We start from the raw sequence: 20,709 nt of genomic DNA, 5'->3' as shown, positions 1-20,709 counted from the left end.
ATGACCCATCATCCACCGCGGTGGGTTGATTTCCGGGTCAAGAGGTCCGCTCTGAGTGCATCACCATGGAAGCGCTCGGTTTGGTCACGTGGTGGCCCTGGTTACGCCGGGTGGCTGCTGTGGGGTCCCAGGCTCAGCGGGGGCCATTTTGCCGGAGGCTGGCTCCGGGAGTCGAAGGCCGGAGCGGCCTGGCAGCAGCTGACCGGAGCCGTTCCTTCTGTTCCTCTGCAGCTCGGGGCTTGGAGAGGAGCTGGAAGGCTGGGCTTCATCCAGCCCTCCCAAGACGGCAATGGTTCCCTCCAGCTCTCGCTACCTGACGACCCTCCATGGCGGCCGCGCCTTCGGAGCTGCTCGCGCTGCCGCCTCTTGCAACCCCTGGTTCCTATCGCCTCCTGAGCCGCTGTCGTCCTTCCGCCCCAGGGACTGATGGTCGTCGATCCGGGGGCACAATGAGAGGCGAGAAAAACTACTACTGCCGTGGGGCTGCCGGGGATCATGGCTCCTGCCCCGCGACACCGTCGCCTCTGGCCTCGACCCTCCTGTTACCGGCGGAGGCTGTTTCAACTAGCTGGTCCAGTCCTGGAGGTGGGCTGTCGGGCGGAGATGAGGAGGAGACTCGGCTTCTTCAACTCCTGCGCACCGCACCGGATCCTTCCGAGGCGTTCCAGGCTTTGCAGGCTGCCTTGCCGCGGCGAGGCGGCCGGCTTGGCTTTCCCCGCCGCAAGGAAGCCTTATATCGGGCGCTGGGCCGAGTGCTTGTGGAAGGCGGTAGTGATGAGAAGAGGCTCTGCTTGCAGCTTCTCTCGGACGTTCTTCGGGGTCAGGGCGAGGCGGGTCAGCTGGAAGAGGCCTTTAGTTTAGCGCTTTTGCCTCAACTAGTTGTCTCCTTACGAGAAGATAACCCTGCCCTACGGAAAGATGCGCTGCAGATCCTGCATATTTGTCTTAGGCGCAGTTCTGGGCAGGTCCTGAGAACTCTTATACAAGGCCTGGAAAGTCCAGATGCCCGGCTTAGAGCTTCCACTGCGCTGTTACTCCCTATCTTGCTTACTCCTGAGGATTTGTTGCTGGGCTTGGATCTCACCGAAGTAATAATATCTCTGGCCCGAAAGCTGGGCGATCAGGAGATGGAAGAAGAATCCGAGACAGCATTCTCGACACTTCAACAAATTGGAGAACGACTTGGTCAAGAGAGATTTCACTCCTACATCTCTCGTTTGCCCTCTGCGCTGAGGAGGCACTACAATCGCCGCCTGGAGTCCCGGTACGGAAGTCAGGTTCCTTATTATTTGGAGCTAGAAGCCTCTGGGTTTTCTGAAGATGCTGCCCCATGTGTAGTGAATCTTTCCAGTAGCAATCTTAAATTTGGGATTATTCCTCAGGAACTCCATGCAAGATTGTTGGATCAGGAAGACTATAAAAACAGGACTCAGGCTGTTGAAGAACTAAAACAGTTGCTGGGAAAATTTAACCCAAGTTCTACCCCACATTCTAGTCTTGTTGGTTTCATTAGTTTATTGTATAACTTGCTAGACGATTCCAATTTCAAAGTGGTCCATGGCACACTTCAAGTTCTCCATTTACTGGTTATTCGCCTGGGAGAGCAGGTGCAACAGTTCTTGGGACCAGTTATAGCAGCTTCTGTGAAAGTGCTGGCAGACAACAAGTTGGTGATCAAGCAGGAATACATGAAAATCTTCCTAAAGCTAATGAAAGAAGTAGGTCCTCAGCAGGTGCTTTCTTTGCTCCTGGAAAACCTTAAACATAAGCATTCCAGAGTACGGGAGGAAGTAGTGAACATTTGCATCTGTTCCCTCCTGACCTACCCCAGCGAGGATTTTGACTTGCCCAAACTGTCCTTTGATATTGCTCCAGCTCTTGTGGATAGCAAACGCAGGGTACGCCAGGCAGCTTTAGAAGCCTTTGCTGTCCTGGCATCGTCAATGGGCTCAGGTAAAACCAATGTTCTTTTTAAAGCTGTAGATACTGTTGAATTGCAGGATAATGGCGATGGAGTGATGAATGCTGTGCAGGCCCGATTGGCCAGAAAAACTCTTCCACGGCTAACAGAACAGGGATTTGTGGAGTATGCAGTACTCATGCCGTCTTCTGCCCAGGGCAGGTCAAGCCATCTGGCACATGGAGCAGATACAGACTGGCTTATGTCTGGTAACAGGACTCAGAGTGCACACTGCTACTGTGGTGACCACACCAGGGACAGCATACCACTGTATGGATCCTACAGTCCAACTATCTGTACCCGAAGGGTTTTAAGTGCTGGAAAAGGGAAAAATAAATTACCATGGGAAAATGAGCAGCCTGGAGCCACGGGAGAAAACCAGACCTCCAATCCCAAGGACACTAAAGATACAGAGCAGGTATGCTTGATATTCTTAAAAGTGAAAGAATTGACAGTTTTTGAATTAAGTGCTGATGTGAACATCCATTATAATAGTATGGGTTATGTCAGTGCATTTAATGGGTTCCTTAATTAAATTTGAGGTATGAGTTATGGACAATAAGTGGGTATGAGTTACGGGTTTTAATCATACACTCATCTCAGTCATACAACAAACACTGAATGCCTAGGAGGTACCAGATAAAGAACTAAATTTCACTTCCAAGTGGTTTCTGAGAAGGTTATAAATTTGCAATTAAAATGTTAAGTGCTAGGATAGAAATAGAGTGCTGTGGAATACCTAATTCCAGTAGAAAAGCAAAAAGCAGAAAACCTTCAGGGGTCAGATCTTTGAACTTAGATTCCTGTCCCTGCAAAGCTTTTATTTTAAAATTTACAAATCTACATGTAAATTCAGAGTACCATCAGGACTTTATACTTCATCTGTATTTCCCAGTTAACATCTTGCCCTATTTTTGCTCTATATTGTGTGAACCAATTCATAGTAAATTGCACACATTTTGGATTTCATTATTTTATATGATTACATACATTTTCTAAAATAAATTATTTTATAACTGAATATATGCTTCAGAATACTAATAGTAATTAAATTGTATATAGCTTTGATTTAGTTTTCTCCATTTGTTCCCAAACTTACATTTATTTTATAGTTATCATCCCATATCCAATTATAGTTGGTGCCTTCCTATTTATTATTATGTCCCTACTTGTTTGTGGATTTGTATGGTTTTTATCATGGTAGGCCCCTTTTCCCCTGAAAGGTTGGGGTAATTGTTTTGTGGAATATCTCACATGAATTTATATGATAGTTTCTATTTGAGTAGACTCAGGTTAAAATAAATAGCAAATATATTACCTCAGTAAGGGGTACAGTACAGTGGGGTTGCTCCACCTTGATTGATGTCTCAGTTTATCATTTGATTAAGTGACAAGATCCATTATAAAGGTATGTTTTCCCTTCACTGTAGATATTACATTCAGACTCTACAAATACCTCAACAACGTTTTACTCATTGCTTTTGACATCCAGGGAATAGTCTTATTTGTAATAGTTATTACATTGAGGGCTATAAAATGTAATTAAAGACAAAAACATTTCCTCTATATTTGTTACCTAAAATTCTTTTCTATAATCATTATCTCTTATCTTTAGTTTTTACTATTAAAAAAGTGTTTGTTTGTTTTAAGATTTACTTCTATTTATGTGTCTGTAGGTATGACTCTGTGTGTGTATGTGTGTGTGTGTGTGTGTGTGTGTGTGTTCATCTGTGGAGGCCAGAAGAGGGTGTCACTCCTGGTTGAGCTAGAGGAGTTACAGGATCCTGTGGGGCCTGGTCAAACTCTGTCCTCTGTAAGAGCCACAAGAGTTCTGAACTGCTGAACTTTCTTTCCAACCCCAAGTTACACTTTTTAAAGATGTATTTATATTTCCACTTTTTATCGAAAATACATTTTCCATAAATATATTCTGATCAGTTTCTCCTCCCCAGCTCCTCCCAGCTTTCTCTTCACTCCACAGTCACCGAAATCCATAGTCTCTCTCCACTAAAAAACCATCAGGTAACTCAAGAGCAAACAACAAACCAGAATAGGACAAAAGAAGCAAACAAAAAAAAAAACAAAAACAGAACCAAAGAAAAAGCCCAAGAAACACTTACTGGAACACTGAGAAATATGATAAACACACAAAACCATAAACCATAGTATATAAGCAAAAACCTGTAGGTTTAAAAGTACATACATATGCTCAGACAAAGCATTTTGGGACAAAAACTTTCTAAAAATACCATTAAGTTCATTTTTGTGTAAGCTATCAAATTAGGATTTTAGATGCTAAATTGTCCCATATTTGACCAGTGGCTGGCTCCCTGTGATCTTTGGCATGATTAGTGTTTGGGTCTTTCTTTAACTTAAGATATAATGCTAAGACTTACCTGATATCTTTCATGTTTCCCACTTGGAATCAGCTGTTCCCACTCCCCACCCAAGATCCTAATATTACCAATATAACAGAGTAGTATTTCAAACCAAATTCTGTGTATGTTTCCACTCATTGCTAATTCTTGCCATTGCAGATTGGCCCTTTCAGTGGACAGAACCAAGAGGTACCTTCTTTTTTTTTTTTTTTTTAATGAGTTCTTATGAGTATCTTGGTTTGTTTTGTTTTTTGTCCCCACCCTCCTGCTCCCAAAGACAGGTGTCATTATGCGGCCCTGGTTATCCTGAAACTCACTTTGTAGACTGGGCTGGCCTCAGCCTCACAGAGATTCACCTCCTGAGCACTGGGAGTATTATATCTAGCTCCATAGTTATTTTTGTATTTTGAATTACCACATAAAGTTTTTTTGTTTGTTTGGTTGGTTTTTGGATTTGGTTTTTTCGAGACAGGGTTTCTCTGTATAGCCCTGGCTGTCCTGGAATTCACTCTGTAGAGCAGGCTGGCCTCGAACTCAGAAATCCACCTGCCTCTGCCTCCCAGAGTGCTGGGATTACAGGAGTGCGCCACCACCGCCCGACTTCACATAAAGTTCTATATTAAGACTTTTAAAGGGCTGAAGATGGAGCTCAGTGGCAGAATGTCGCCTCATGTAAAAGCTATGGGCTCAACCTCCAGCACCACAAACATGAAATAAAAACAGAAAGTTTAACAACCTTCAAGAACTTTGAATAAATTAGTTCTTTTGGCAGGGCAAATACAAAATCTTCTTATGATAGATGTATACCCAGTAAACTCACTATAACTTGAAAATGTCATAAATCAAAACATATTTATGAAGTCTAGCCTATTGAACATCATAGCTTAGCAGCCTAGGATACTGTAGAGAAGAGGTTATTTCTGCTCAGAACCCTGGGACTGAGTTGGTGCTGCTCAGCAGTGCAAGGAAGGATCAGAATTCAAAGTACTGTTTCTACTGAATGCATATTGCTTTGCCATAAAGTAAAAACTGTAAGTGAAGGATTTACAGTGATTATGGTGCATTTTCACGGTTAGTCTTTTGCACTAGTACAGAAGCAGATGGAACTGACTTCCAAGTGTTCTCCTTGCTCACTTACTCTTCCCTTCCCAAAGGATTGTATTTAGTTATTTCTTGTGCTGAGATTGAACCCAGGGCCTTAATGGACTAGGTAAGCACTCGTTTAAGCTATATCTCCAGTTCCATCATTTTTTTTGATATATACTGCTATATATTTTAAACACTTTTTAAAGGAATGTTATTGAGCCTGCTTGTACTGTCACTAGTCTAAGATGTTTGGTGGCTATGTTAAGGTTGGTTTTGGCTGGGCGTGGTGGCACATGGTAATAATTCTAGCACATGGGAGGTGGAGGCAAGGCAGCTGAAATGTTAAAGGGCATCCTTGGCGACTCAGTGAGCTGGAGGTCAACCAGGGCTACATGAAACCCTGTGTCAAAACAATAGTAATGTCAGACAGTGGTGGCGCACACCTTTAATCCCAGCATTTGGAAGGCAGAGGCAGGTGGATTTCTGACTTGGAGGCCAGCCTGGTCTACAAAGTGAGTTCCAGGACAGCCAGGGCTACACAGAGAAACCCTGTCTCAAAAAACCAAAACAAACAAACAAACAATAGTAATAATAATTATCATAATAAGTTATAATAAAGATTCTGGTGCTGACCATAACAACAGGAATCACATAATAAGTGCATTTCTGAAATGCCCGTGTAGACTAATTTATATATGAAAGCTTCAGTGGTGAAACTGAAATTAACCACAGAAATCAAGTTGTAAAAATGAACCCAGAAATGCTTGTAGAAATACATTGTAGGGGCTGAAGAGATGGCTCTGCAGTTAAGAGCACTGACTGCTCTTCCAAAGGTCCTGAGTTCAAATCCCAGCAACCACATGGTGGCTTACAACCAGCTGTAATGAGATCTGATGCCCTCTTCTGGAGTGTCTGGAGACAGCTACAGTGTACTTACACATAATAAATAAATAAATAAATAAATAAATAAATAAATAAATAAATAAATAAATCTTTTTTTTTTTTAAAAAAAGAAATACATTGTAAGTTTTCTAAAAAGGAGGGCATAGACTAAATATATACACATTTGGAAACATGCAGATTTTAAAAAGTGTACTGAGTACTATTAGTTTGTTTTTAGAGCAGCTTTAGTTTAGGGTAACAGCTACACTAAATAAAAAGTTCAGGTGGTTTGTGAATTCCTCTTAACACTTAAAACAGCCAGCACCATAACTTCCAGCACACCCTGATAGCGCATGTGATTGTGGTCACTGAAAGAACAGCAAGAAGAGCCAGAGTTCCTCCTTTACCTCAGGCTTCACTCCTGTGCGTTCGGTTGGGTTTCCGCAAGTCTATCTGTGCACGGATCCACCATGGAGATAGCATAAATAGTTCAGTTGCTATACTTAGCTTCTGTGCTGTGAATGCTTATCCCTCCTCCCTCTCCTCCTCCCTTGGCAAACTCTGGTCTTTTTTTTTATTTGCACACTTGCCTTTTTCTGAGTTTCATGGAGTTGCAATCATACAGCAAGCATATGCACCAGCCTCATAGAATGAGGTAGGAAATCTGCCCTAAGTGTCTGGGTTCTAAATAAGGTTATAGAAAATTGGCAACATTTCTTCTGCAACTGTTAAATAGATTTCATTAATGAACATGGTTGTGCCTGATGCTTTCTGTTTTGGAAGGTGATTATTCAATGAATTTAGAGGTAGACCTGGTCAAATTATCTTTTTCATCCTAATATTGATATGAATTATGTGGTTTTCTCTCGTTTCTGCTGTTAAAAATGTTTTCTATTTTTAGCCTAACTAAAAGCTTACCAGTTTTATTGATCTTTTGAAAAAGTGGCTTTTAGTTTTGTGAAGTGTCTGTTTTGATTTCTTTTCACTGATTTCTGTGCTATTTTCTGTTACTTTTTTCCTCTACTTGATTTTATTTTAACTTGTTCTTTTCCTTGTTTACATTTTATTTATTTTTTGGAGGAAGATGGGAAGCACTTGTGCCATAATACATATATGGAAGTCATAGGACCACTATGGGTTCTCTCCTTGTGCCATGTGGGTTGTGGGGTTGAAGTTTGATCATCAGGTTTGGCTGCAGTGACTTTACCCAAGTAAGCCATCTTGTTGGCCCCAAAACTTTAGTTTTTAATAATGAAAACAATTTTACTATTCCAGAAACATCTTTAGTTTGAAATTTGCTTAAATTTCACTTAGTATTTTTTTCTTTTACTTATGTGTAAATTACAAGAATACTTTTTTAAATTTCTAAGTTACTGGGGTGTTGTTGTCGTTGTTGTTTTAGTGTTTTCTCTTCGTTGCTGATTTCTAGCTTAATGTCTTTGCAGTTTGAGAACAGCTATTGGCATATTTTTTAAAATTTCTTAATGTGTTTTGTGGCCTAGAGTGTAGTCTCTTTCTGTGTGTGAGAGTGTGTTTCTCAAGTGTATGTAAAGACAAGAGGTTGACATTAAGTGCCTTCCTCTATAGATGTCTGCCTTCTGTTTTGAGATGTGATTTCTTATTGAACTTGGAGCAGGAGTGTTCTGTCTGTCCTGTCCACTTGGCACTAGGGTTGCAGATCCTGCATCCACAGGGGTCTGGGTACAGGTGCTCATGCTTGTGCAGCAGGTACTTCTGCTTGCTGTCCACTTCCATTTCTCCTTGCTGTTCTGCTTGTATTTCTGTCACATAGTTTGATGCTATATTGTTATTAAAATGATATTTTCAGCCGGGCGGTGGTGGCGCACGCCTGTAATCCCAGCACTCTGGGAGGCAGAGGCAGGTGGATTTCTGAGTTCGAGGCCAGCCTGGTCTACAGAGTGAGTTCCAGGATAGCCAGGGCTATACAGAGAAACCCTGTCTCGAAAAAAATCAAATCCAAATAAATAAATAAATAAATAAATAAATAAATAAATAAATAAATAAATAAATAAAAAGATATTTTCTTGGAATATTGATCACTTTATTGAGAGGTACTCCTTTTATGGCTAATAATTTTTTTGCTCCCAAGTTCATTTTGTCTGAAATTAACAGTTATGCCTAATGTCTTGTTTTTATTTTTTAATACTATTTGTATAAGTATTTTGCCTTTATGTATGTCTGTGTATCTATCACATTTGTACAGTGTTCCTGGGGGCCGAAAGAGGGTGGTGCTGGATCCTGTGAGACTGCAGTTAGAGACTTTTGTGAACTATCAGGGGTATGCTGGGAGTCTAACCACTGTCCTCTGGAAGAGCAACTAGTCAGAGCTCTTAACTGCTGAGCCATCTCTCCTGCCCAGTGCCTGCTTTCTTTTTATGCATATTAGCACAGTATCTCTTTATCTTTTTACTTAATATGTATACATTAATATATTTAAAATTGCTTTCTTGTAGGAAATATATACTTAGGTTTTGCTTTTTTGTTTTATTCAGACAACTCCTTTAAAATGTTCTTTTGTGTAAATATGGAATATGTATGTGCTATAGGCTGTGTGTGTGTGTGTGTGTGTGTGTGTGTGTGTGTGTGTGTGTGTGTAGGAAGTATCAGTTGTCCTGCTGTATCACTGTACCTCATTCCCCTCAGACAAGGTCTCTCACTGAACCTGAGCTAGGCTGGTAGTCAACAGTCTTCAGAGACTCTCTTATTTCTGACAGCACTGAGGCTACAGGCATATGTTCAGTCATCCTCTGCTTCCCTCTTCCTCCCTTCGTCCCTCCCTCTCTCCCTTCCTCCCTCCTTCCCTTCTTCCCTCCCTCCCTCTCTTATATGTGTTCTGGAGATTTGAACTCAGGATCTCCGGCTAGCATATCAAATGCTCTGAGCCATTTCCATAGCCCATCTTGTGTTTTATTTGGTATAGATTAAACTATTAACACTTAATATGATGAATTAGTACATATCATATTTTCTATTTGATGCTTATGTTTATTTTTGTCTTTAACATTTTAGTCTTTTGTAGATTTAATTGAGAATGTTTATGATCCTGTCTTTTCCATTTTTATAGCAGATAAATTGTTCTTTTTTTTTTCTTTGTTTTGTAGTTGCCTTAGAGTATGCATTTACATCTTCACTACTACTTCACTACTTCACTAATACTATTGTTTTGAATTGTTCTTAGAGCAATCAAGATTTTTAAAAAAGGGGGAGCTGAAGAGATGGTTTAATGCTTGAGTATTTGCTATACTTTGAGAATACTTGGGGTCAATTCCCAACACCCACATAGTGACTCAAAACCATCTGTAATTATAGTTCCAGGGGATATGACACCCTCTTTTGGCCTTCCTGGGCACCAGACACATACATGATGCATAGAAATACATGCAGGATGCCGGGCGGTGGTGGCGCACACCTGTAAACCCAGCACTCTGGGAGGCAGAGGCAGGCGGATTTCTGAGTTCGAGGACAGCCAGGGCTATACAGAGAAACCCTGTCTCCAAAAAACCAAATCAAAAAAAAAAAAAAAAAAAAAAAAAAGAAATACATGCAGGCAACACAAACAGACACATACACATACGCATGCGTACAATAAAATTTTCTTAAAAATTCATTATACGTCGCTTATTGTTTCTCCAGTGTACTTGTATGTGTCTGTCAGTCTCTTTCCTCTCTCACTGCTTTCTGTGTGTGTGTGTGTGTGCGCGCGCGCGCGCGCGCGCGCGCGCGCCAAGAATTTTTGACCGACTTAATTTTCTTTTCATAAGAAAAACTCTTTAACATTTGTTGTAAGACAAGGTGTTACTAGAAAAATACCCAATTTCTTTTTTTCTGCGGATGCCTTTTTGTACTTCACCTTTATGGTAATTTCCCTGGATTCAGAATTCTAGCAAGGTTGGTGGCATTTGGTTTTTCCTTCCTTTTTTTTTTTTTTTTTTTTTTTGGGCATTTTAGTACACTTATTTTCTTCTCTCTTCCATGATTTCTGAGGGGTGAGATGTAATTTTTACTTTTGGTTCTGTGTAAATCAAGTGTTTTCTCTTTCCTTTACCTCCAACATTTTCTTTGTCTTTGATTTTTTTCTGTAACTGGAAGATGATGTGCCAACATATACTTTCTGTGGTGTTTATGTGGATGCTACAGTTAGCATGTGGTGGTTAGAGGACAACCGGGAGGAGTTGATTTTCTGCTTTCTCAATGTGAGGGTCGTGAGGGTCAAGCTCAGGACATCAGACTTGGCAGAGAGTTCCTTTACCCACTGAACCATTTCTCCAACTGATGGTTTTGGTTTTATAACAGTACTAACTGCAGTGCTTTCCCCACTGTTTGACAGTGAAAGAAAACACCAAGCAACACAGTAGCACAAGGACATAGGCAGGATGGACTTACTACTGCTTATTTTTGAATAAAGAAGTCCTGATATTAAAAGATAGTATGGACATTCAACTCTAAATTCAGCCCATATACTCTGTGCTAGGCATTAAGTATTTGTCTTACTATTAAAATAATAATATTAATAGAGTTCTTCTTATGACAAGAAAATTAAGTCCGTCAAAAATTCTTGGCACATACACATACAGAAATACTTGATATTTTTTAATTAAGTATTTAATTTAATTTTTTTAATTAAAAATATTTGTCTGTATGAAAGATACCGAAAATTCACTCCTGAATGTAAAGTATATGTTTGTTCTGTCTTATTGCTTGTATTTGTTACTCTTCCCTAAATGAGGCTCTATAGTACAATTTGTGAGTGTGTGTGTGTGTGTGTGTGTTTGTGTGTATGCTTGTGAGAGAGAGAGTTTTAGAGTCAAAGGAAAAGTGGTAAACTTTTGTTTACCATTAGCAGATTTTAATGTGCATATGGATTGTGTCAGTATCTTGTTCAAATCATAGATTCTAGAGCTAGCCCAGTAACTCAGCGGGTAGGGGCAATTGCCACCAAGCCTGACAACCAGTGTTAGATAATTGGGACCTGTATGATATCAGCAAGGGGAATACTGACACCATTCCTATGTGAATAGGAAAAACTTTCATTGTCAGAGTGCTGGAACATGCCTATAATTCCTGTATTTGGTATGCTGAGGCAGGATTGTGAATTACAAGACAACCTAGGCTAAATGGCAAATTTGAGGTTAGCCTCTGTAAATCAGTCAGTCAATCAATAAATAAGCTTGGGAAAGAATTTATAGCTAAGTCAGTAGAATGCCTGCCTAGAATGCATGAGACCTGGGTTAAATCTCCAGTGTTACAAAAACTAGGTCTGGTGGCTCATGCTTGTAGTCTCAGCATTTAGGAAGTAGAGGCAAAAAGAACCAGGAGTTTAGGTCATCTTTGACAGCATAGTGAATTTGAGCCCACCGAGCTAGGAGACCTGTCTTAAACCTTCCAAAACAAGCAACCTTTACATTAGAGCTTATCAAAATTGTGAACAACCTGAAAGTTATCAATGTAAATGTTAGATTATCACCAATAAGTGGTTTACATTTTTAAATTGTAGAATTCTCTGAATATGAAAACTTTTTAAATACATTTAAAATCATGAAGATCATGTTAATGGAAATAGAAGACTTCATGTTCTTTTTAATGTGGAAACAATTAGCATGTGGAAAAAGTTAGCATGTAGAAGGTTTGGAAAGGTAATAGGAGAGGATGGGTTTAAAAAAACATTGAAATTAATTACAAAGCAAATATAATGTAAAATTGACTGCACAGTGAAGAATATTTATTGGATCATCTACTAGTCTATCTGTTCATTTATCTTTTGTTTTAAAGTATTCAGTTGGAAGTTCAGTGTAATTGGCTTCTTATTTAATTCCATTTGATACTTATACTACTACCATATGAACAATTGTAGAAATTGTAATACTGACTTTGAAGAACTTTTATCACTAACAGATCATGCTTTGTTTTTGAGAAAGTATCTGGAAACCATCAAGTACTGTGTGTGTGTAATGTACTTGGGTTGTTTGTTTGTTGCTAGTCAGGTTTCTCATATACCTGTAAGCACATGTTTTATCACTGAGCACATCTCCAGCCCCTACTTAAGTGGTTGTAACCAGAGCCCTGTGGTAACATTCTTTACCTTTGTTTGTAGTAGTTTTAGTTGGGCTACAGAACATTAGAAATCACTACCTGTGCTGTCTGAGGAGTAGGATGCTTGTCCGTTAAGTTGCTCATTGCCTAATGCTGAAATGGCTTAGAGTTTCTGCTGATGAGTCAGACTTCCTTTTCCTTTGTGTTTTGTCTCCTCTCTTGCCTCCAGATATGTAGTTTAGAAAGGTCAAGAAAAGACTTGAAGTCTTGTAAAAGAAAGAAAAAAAGTAGCATTTCTATCTTGGATGGAAAAATACTGTTAATGTGTCATACTGAATGAGTGTTTGTATTACAGATTCGGTAATTCTGTTCTTTATCTGAGTTTTGTAATTGATTTTAAATTATTTATTTCCAAGGAGGCTTAGCAAACATTTGCTAACCTGATCTCTTCTCAGTTTTCAGCTCAGGACCTTATTCCATCGCCAAAATTAAAGCCCTCTCAAGGAATTCCAGTCAACGATGATTTATGTTTTAGCAAAAAAAGGTCATCAAGAAACTTATTTCAGAGTAGTCGGGATTTTAACTCAGATTCAATTCCTACATGTGGTGCTGGTAAGTAAATATTTGAAATAATAGGTGTGTTGAACTAACTTCAAGATTTCTCTAAACTTCATAATCAAGTTTATGGCTTATAGAAAGTATATAATCCAATGGACAAATCAGGTTTAATAAATTATATTATTTACTATGTATTTTATATATTTTTATTTACTTATAAATTTGTTTTATATAAATAATAAATAAATGCTATTGAAAACTGGCTAAAAAGCACTTTGACATCATTGTGTCATAAGATCATAGGTCATCTCATTGTAGGCTGTTACTAATGGAAGGCCATGGTCACTTAAGAAGACACTAATATTTCTTGAGCATCTCTACATGTCAGTTATGTTTCTTAATGGTAGGGATGTAGCTTTCAAGACAGGTATAATACTGCGAAAAAACTTGTATCCTATGATGGACATGATGGTATATATCTTTAATGCTAGTGCTCAGGAAGGAACAAACAGATCTCTCTGAGTTCCAGGCCAGGCTGGTCTAAAAAAGAGTTTCAGGCCAGACAGTACTATAGAGTGAGACCCTGTCTCAAAACCAAAACAAACAGAAAAGTGTCAGTTCTAGTAGAGCAGGGGAGCAAATAATAAATCAATTTAAGATATGACAGATTAGGTGGTGATGTGGAAGAGGAACAGGGATATTTTAAACTGTGTGATTAACAGGCAGCTATATTCAAGAGGGGAATGTTTGAAGCAAACTAGATGTGAAGAGTGAAGAGCAAGTGATTTCAGGGCAGAATAACCAAGATGGTTGAATGAAATGAAAGGTGCAAAGCTGAAAGGCCTCAGTGTGCGACCTTAGACTGCTGAATGAACCAGCCCATTCTGAGAAGAATTTTGAAGTAGTGCTACCACTTGCCATTTCACTGCCTTGCAGTTTGGATGTTATTTTTAAAGCAGGTGAAAGGAGGCAAAGGGCAAAAGAGGGAGAACCAACTGAGTTCCTTGTCAGAATCCTGGCTAAGGGTTCTAGAGGCTTTAGCCAGCACAGCAGTGAATGTAGTGGAAAGTGATTGCATTCTGATTGCATGTCATAGGTAAAGTTAAAAAAGGGGGGGGGGGGGTAAAAAAAGGAATCTAAGAACTGCCAGAGAAATTGGGAAGATGTTCAATTGTGTAATTATCATAGAAGGAGGTATTTAGCTGACTCTACTGGCGTATGCTTTCAATCCCAGCACTCAGGAGGCAGATGAACTCACTATGTAGACCCGGCTGGCCTTGAATTCACAGATCTTCCTGCCTCTGCTGTCCCTTGAATGTTCTTTGAGCTGTGAAAGGCACAATTTTTCTTATGTTTATGTGTATGTGTGTATAAAGTGTGTGTGTGTGTGTGTGTGTGTGTGTGTGTGTGTGTGGCCTCCTAAGTGAAGCAAGCAAGAAAAGGATGATATTTGCAATTGGAAAATCCTACAGTCATGAGTTAAAAGTCCAGAATATAATTTACCAACATTTATGAAATATGTATTCATAAAATAACCTTTGTTTTTGCTTTGTTCCTCCATGCCTTCTTTCCTCAAAGGTACTACTGCAGATCTTCAGACAAATCTCCCTGGGAGATGTGGGCAGCTTGGGTTGTCAATAGGCTGTAAAACTGGCAGTGTGGGTTCTGACCTACAGTTCCTGGGGACAGCCAGTGGCCATCAAGATAAAGGTATGTGCTTCAGATGTACAAAGCAGCATTATTTATGTTACATATTATAAGTAACACTTATGTTATTTATAATGTTACACAAGTGTCATTATGATACTAACTCACACACTAGTTTGTATGCTCATAACGAAAACTTGTTAGAATTTAATTATACTAATATTTTTATAATTATTCTAAAATGTTAGACTTTTTAATCTTGATTTAAATACAACTAAACTTATGATAATAGCTAACATGAATTGAAAGTAACATTAATTAAATAGTACTATGCACGTGCATTTATTTAAATTTTAAAGCTACATAGAATTTATTGTGTCTTCTTCGGAACTTTGTAACTTCCTGACAGGTCGTTTCAGATAAGACAGGATATAAACTGGACATGGTAGGTTATGCCAGTGATCCCAGCACTTGGGACAAGGCAGGAGAATTGCCATGACATAAACAAAGTCTGGGCCAACCAGGTCTACAGGGTGAAACCTTGTGTTTCTTTACACCCTCATGGATCCTTGGCTGACAAGGCCCACGTGGGCAAAGGGGGCAGAGGCTTCAGAAGCCCTATGAGTATACCTATGGAGAATGACCACACAGGGTCTGGCTAGGAGGCAAAGGATGCAACTTTACTTTGGGTGATTCAAGGCTTATAAAGTTTTGGGGAACTAAGGTTATGAACATCCAGAATGGGCAAAGGTCATTGGCTGAGGAATTAGGGTACCTAAATGCCTCATTACCATGGGAAAGCATTTCAAGAATTTTTGGTGCTAGCTAAATGGGTTTTTATCAAGAGAAAGGAAGTTGATCCTGTAGTTTCAACTAAGGCTTCTTAGGTAGAGGTGGGAGTCGGGGCTTACAATGCTTCTGACAAGGTGCGAGGAGAAGCCCTGCCAATCCATATTGAGCCAAGCTTAGAGGTGGACTTTGATTAGCAGAGTTTGCCAACAAGACCCTATTTCAAAAGGAAAAGAAAAATACATAGAGGAGTAAGAGGATGATATAAACAGGTGTAGGAGGTGGTCTGACGCTTATGGTAGCATAGTAGAAGACAGCTTGCTTAGAACACACAGGCTCTGGCTTTCACTGAAGAATCATTATTATAAAACAAAACAACAAAACCTGCTGTGGCTGTTTTGCATACCTTTAATTCCATTTCCAGGAAAGTAGAATTAGGAGTAGGAAATTCAAGGCCAGCATAGGCTATGTAGTAAGTTTGAAGGCAGCTTCCCAGTCAACGGAAACAAAAGATAGGACTGAAATAATGCATAAACAAAGACAAGATAATAGAATTAAATCAAATTACCTATAATTACCACCAACATAAATAAGAAAATTTACCATTTGAAATTTAGTGATGGTACTGGAAAGATGGCTCAGTTGTTAATTATTTGTCCTGTAAACATGTGGACCTCAATCTCTAGTACCTATGTAAATTCCAGACCCAGGATTGTGTGCCTATAATGCCAGTGTCAGCAAGACAGAGGGAAGGTGATTCCTCTGTTTAACACAGTCTGTTGCTGTCAGAGTACTTCAGCCTAGTCCAAAAGTAAGTGGAGAGCAGTCAAGGACCTCAGCTCACATAAACTTCTCTTCTGCACACGCATGTGCATGGACTAAGGACATAAAGAAACGCAATCAGATGGTTTTTCCTCTGACATGCTGCTTTGTGTGTGTGTTGGGGCCAGATGGGGAGTACTGTTAATGGGTGGGAGCCAGTTCCATGGTAGATAATTTGCTTAACATGTGAAAGACTACTAAATGCAACTCATATTTAAGTTGGAAGAAAATAAAACGTGGGAAAGGTACAATAGACATATTGCTCAAAGAATAAATATGTTGATATGGAACTTTATATATGTATTTGATATAAATGCATATATATGCTTACATATATACAGTTTTATAAAATTACAAGAAGAAAATAACTACCAATGAAGTAGAAAATTTCAGGAGGATAAGAAAGCATTGGATTTGAAGATATGGAGTGTTTTTCTCAAAATTAATTAGTTTTTTCCTGACACCATACAAAACCAGAAATGCTATATGGGGGATCTAAATGTGAAAGGGGAAAAGCCATTGAACTCTGAGATAGATGTGTGTATGTAAATAACATACTGTCTTTGTTTTGTTACAGTTTATGCTAGCCTTAATTTTGGCAGTAAGACACAGCAAACATTTGGTAGTCAATCAGAACGAACTTCTTCATACTCTGGTTCAAATGCAAGCCCAGGACCCTTTATCCTTCCATCATATCCTCTCTCATCACCTCGAACTAGTCCAAAGCACACATCTCCTCTTTCTGTTTCTCCAAAGAAGTCTCAAGATAATTCCATTAGTTTCTCAAATTCTTGGCCTCTTAAGAGCTTCGAAGGACTATCAAAACCAAGTCCACAGAAAAAGCTTGTCAACCAGAAATCACCTGACCCTACAGGTAGGAATGTATTCTATCTTTACAGGTAGAGATCAGTGTTTTATTTAAGTTTGTTTATGCTTGAATTGATGATTTGAAGTTAATATATAACTATTAAATTTTAAAACCTGGCTAATTATGTTTTTTCCTCCGGCCTGCAAATATTTAGGAAAGTACATAATATACTTAATAGAGTAAATAAACAGTAAAAAATTGAATTTGAAATGGCCATTTCTTTACTTATATTGCCACTTTAAGATGCATTTTTAGAACTGGGAATGTAACAGTTCTTTATAGTATAAAGGAACATGTTGCAGGAGCCTACTAGCTAGTTTTTAGCATTGAAAAAATAAAAATCCTTCATATTTTACAATGATACCATTCAGGTACTTGACATTCATTGAAAATGTTTATTATTTGCTAAAAAAGAAGATTGTAATGAATTTCTTTTGTTACTAACTAAAATATTCTCTCTTAATATCTTACTCCTTGCTGGGCATGGTGACACATGCCCAGCATTTGGAAGGTAGAGGCAGGCAGTTCTCTGTGAGTTTCAGGCGGACCTGCTCTAGAAAGTCCAGAACAGCTAGGCTTCTGCTACACAGAGAAACCGTGTCTTGAAACATTTAAACAAACCAATTATAATAATAACATCTTACACTGTAGTCATGACATTGGCATGTAAATTTATTCAGACAAATCCAGTTTCTAAATAAAGTGCTTTTCTATCCTCAGCCTCTGAGATAAGATGTTCTGCTTTTAAGTTCCTCACAAACCTAGAGTTCACTTTATAGCCATAGCTTCTCTGCTCAGCCTGTTCTATCCCAACATTCTCTTCATACTGAGCCTTCATAGCATCCTGGTAATTTGTTTGTTCTCCATATAAGATCAAATATCATATTAAAAGGTAAGATTGTGCCGGGCGGTGGTGGCACATGCCTGTAATTACAGTACTCTGGGAGGCGGAGGCTGGCGGATTTCTGAGTTCGAGGCCAGCCTGGTCTACAGAGTGAGTTCCAGGACAGCCAGGGCTATACAGAGAAACCCCGTCTCAAAAAAACCAAATCCAAAAATTAAAAAAAAAAACAAAAACGGTAAGATTGTGGTATGTGGGTATAACAGCGGTTAGAGCTCTAGCTCTCAGTTTATTTGAAATGTTGAGTTTGATCCCTAAAATCTCAAAAGTTGTGTGTGTGTTCTTCCTAGTTCCTAATGCTGCTTAACATATACCAGTCACTGAAATACTGTTTGTATAATGAAATGAGACCAAATGTGTCAGCTTCCTGGCTTATTTTGGACTTTATCATTAACAAATATTAGTTATGATAACTCCAAATGTAGCTTAATATATAGCATTTTATATAATAGGAAGGATTTAATACACTTATTTTTTTGTTGAATAGTGATACTTTTGTTTTATCTTATTTTATATAATAGTCTCTAATATAAGATAATATATGCTTTAAAATTACTATATTCTAAATTCTTATGACTCAAACATATTTCCTGTGAAAATAAGAGAAAATCAAATATATATTTTTTTTTTATGCAGGAGAAAATTTTCAAGAAAAAACTACAGCAGTTCAGCTTACACCTGCCTTGGTGAGATCGCCTTCTTCCCGAAGAGGCCTCAGTGGAACAAAGCCTGTCCCTCCCATTCCGAGGGGACTCAGCCTGTTGCCTGATAAGGCTGACTTAAGCACAGTGGGACACATGAAGAAACAGCCTGATGATATGTGGAAAAGTGAAAAAGATAATCTTATAATTGATCTTTCAGAATTGAATTTCAGAGATAAAGATTTGGATCAGGAAGAGGTGAGTACTAAATATCATTTTTAATCATTAAAATACCATTTCATATTTTGTAATATAGTCTGCTTACAAGAGGAAACATGGTACTTTTTAATGCCATAACAGTTTTTCTTCTTTATGAATATATTTCCCGTTGGGGCTGGCAGTATAGTTCACTTGTAGCTCTCTTTAGAAGTTCCATATGTTGACCCAGTACTGTGACTTGCAGGTTTTCTGTAAATGTCCCATTCTTTGAAGGGGCTTACTCCTCCTTACCCTCTCTAGAATGGGGGAGGAGCTGTAGTAGCTGATTAGCTTTCACTTTTTTTGGTTATTTTATTTATTTACATTTCAAATGCTCTTCCCTTTCCTGGTTTCCCCTTTGAAAAACCCCTATCCCGCCTCCTCTCCCCAAGCATTAGGTTCTTTTTTTACATCATTATTTTTTATTAAATTAATAAAATTTATTTTAAAATATACAACTCAGTATTAACTTTTTCTTTTTTTTTTCTTTTTTTTTTTTTTTTTTTTTTTGGTTTTTTGGATTTGATTTTTTTCGAGAAAGGGTTTCTCTATATAGCCCTGGCTGTCCTGGAACTCACTCTGTAGACCAGGCTGGCCTCGAACTCAGAAATCCATCTGCCTCTGCCTCCCAGAGTGCTGGGATTACAGACGTGCACCACCACCACCCGGCTCAGTATTGACTTTTTTTAAGTCATCAAAATAATTTATAATAGCTATATGCCTCTTAAATATACATGATATCTTCTGAAGCTAAAAGTAGTATGCACTCAACCAGTTTTTAAAATCATTTTGGAACCTTAAACATGATAAAAGAAAAAATCTCTTATGAAGTCCTCTGAAAGGAAATTGTGACAGGTTCTTGATTAGACGATAGATTTAGAAGAGAGTGAAGATTCCCAATTTAAAGGACCAGTAAATATCGTCACCAAAATTATAGAAGAAAACTTCCTTAACCTAAAGAGATGCCCATAAACATACAAGAGTTTAATAAAGTTTCTTTTATGAATGTGGGTGCCCTTGCATTTGTAGCATAGATGTTCAGAATTGAGAGTTCTTGGTAGATTTTTCCTTTGATGAATATGAAGTGTTCTAGTGTTCTTCCTTATCCTTTTTTATAACTTTTGGTTGAAAACTGATTCTATTTGATATTAGAATGACTGCTCCAGCTTGTTTCTTGGGATCATTTGCTTGGAAAATTGTTTTCCAGCCCTTTACTCTGAGGTAGTGGCTGTCTTTGTCACTGAGGTAAGTTTCTGTATGCTGGGTACTGTTTATGTATCCAGTCTGTTAGTCTATGTCTTTTTATTGGGGAATTGAGTTCATTGATGTTAAGTGATATTAAGGGATAGTGATTGTTGCTTCCTATTATTTTTGTTGCTAGAGTCAGAATTATGTTTGTGTGGCTATCTTTTGGGTTTGTTGAAATAAGATTAATTTCTTGCTTTTTCTAGGGTGCAGTTTCCCTCTTTGTGTTGGAGTTTTCCATCTATTATCCTTTGTAGTGATGGATTTGTGGAAAGATATTGTATAAATTTGTTTTTGTCATGGAATATCTTGTTTTCTCCATCTATTGTAATTGAGTTTTGCTGGATATGGTAGCCTGGGCTGTCCTTTGTGTTCTCTTAGGGTCTGTATAACATCTGCTCAGGATCTTCTAGCTTTCATAGTCTCTGGTGAGAAGTCTGGTGTAATTCTGTTAGGTCTGCCTTTATATGTTACTTGACCTTTTTCCCTTACTGCTTTTAATGTTCTTTCTTTGTTTTGTGCATTTGGTGTTTTGATTATGTTACACAAGGAATTTTTTTCTCTGGTCCAATCTATTTGGAGTTCTTTTGGCCTCTTGTATGTTTATGGACATCTCTTTAGGT

The 20,709-nt window shown here is 38.6% G+C and overlaps 1 protein-coding gene across 3 annotated transcripts in view; it reads left to right on the top strand.

Annotated features, from left to right (window-relative positions):
• The first annotated feature begins 63 nt into the window (after positions 1–63).
• The window catches only part of Togaram1 (TOG array regulator of axonemal microtubules 1), a 62,490-nt gene continuing 41,844 nt past the window's right edge, over positions 64–20,709 (top strand). Inside the window, exons 1-5 of one of the 3 annotated variants that reach the window (XM_052185780.1) lie at positions 64–2,378; positions 12,813–12,969; positions 14,494–14,625; positions 16,751–17,047; positions 18,579–18,841. In XM_052185780.1, coding sequence (XP_052041740.1) covers positions 327–2,378; positions 12,813–12,969; positions 14,494–14,625; positions 16,751–17,047; positions 18,579–18,841 — 2,901 coding nt within the window. In that variant the 5' untranslated portion in view covers positions 64–326. The remainder of the gene's footprint in view (positions 2,379–12,812; positions 12,970–14,493; positions 14,626–16,750; positions 17,048–18,578; positions 18,842–20,709) is intronic. The other 2 variants (XM_052185781.1, XM_052185782.1) reach the window with 2 other exon arrangements.

The sequence above is a fragment of the Apodemus sylvaticus genome, chromosome 6, assembly GCF_947179515.1.
Source record: "Apodemus sylvaticus chromosome 6, mApoSyl1.1, whole genome shotgun sequence".
Lineage (NCBI taxonomy): Eukaryota > Metazoa > Chordata > Mammalia > Rodentia > Muridae > Apodemus > Apodemus sylvaticus.
The sequence above is the reverse complement of the archived record's forward strand: the minus strand, read 5'-3'. Positions and strand labels throughout refer to the sequence as shown.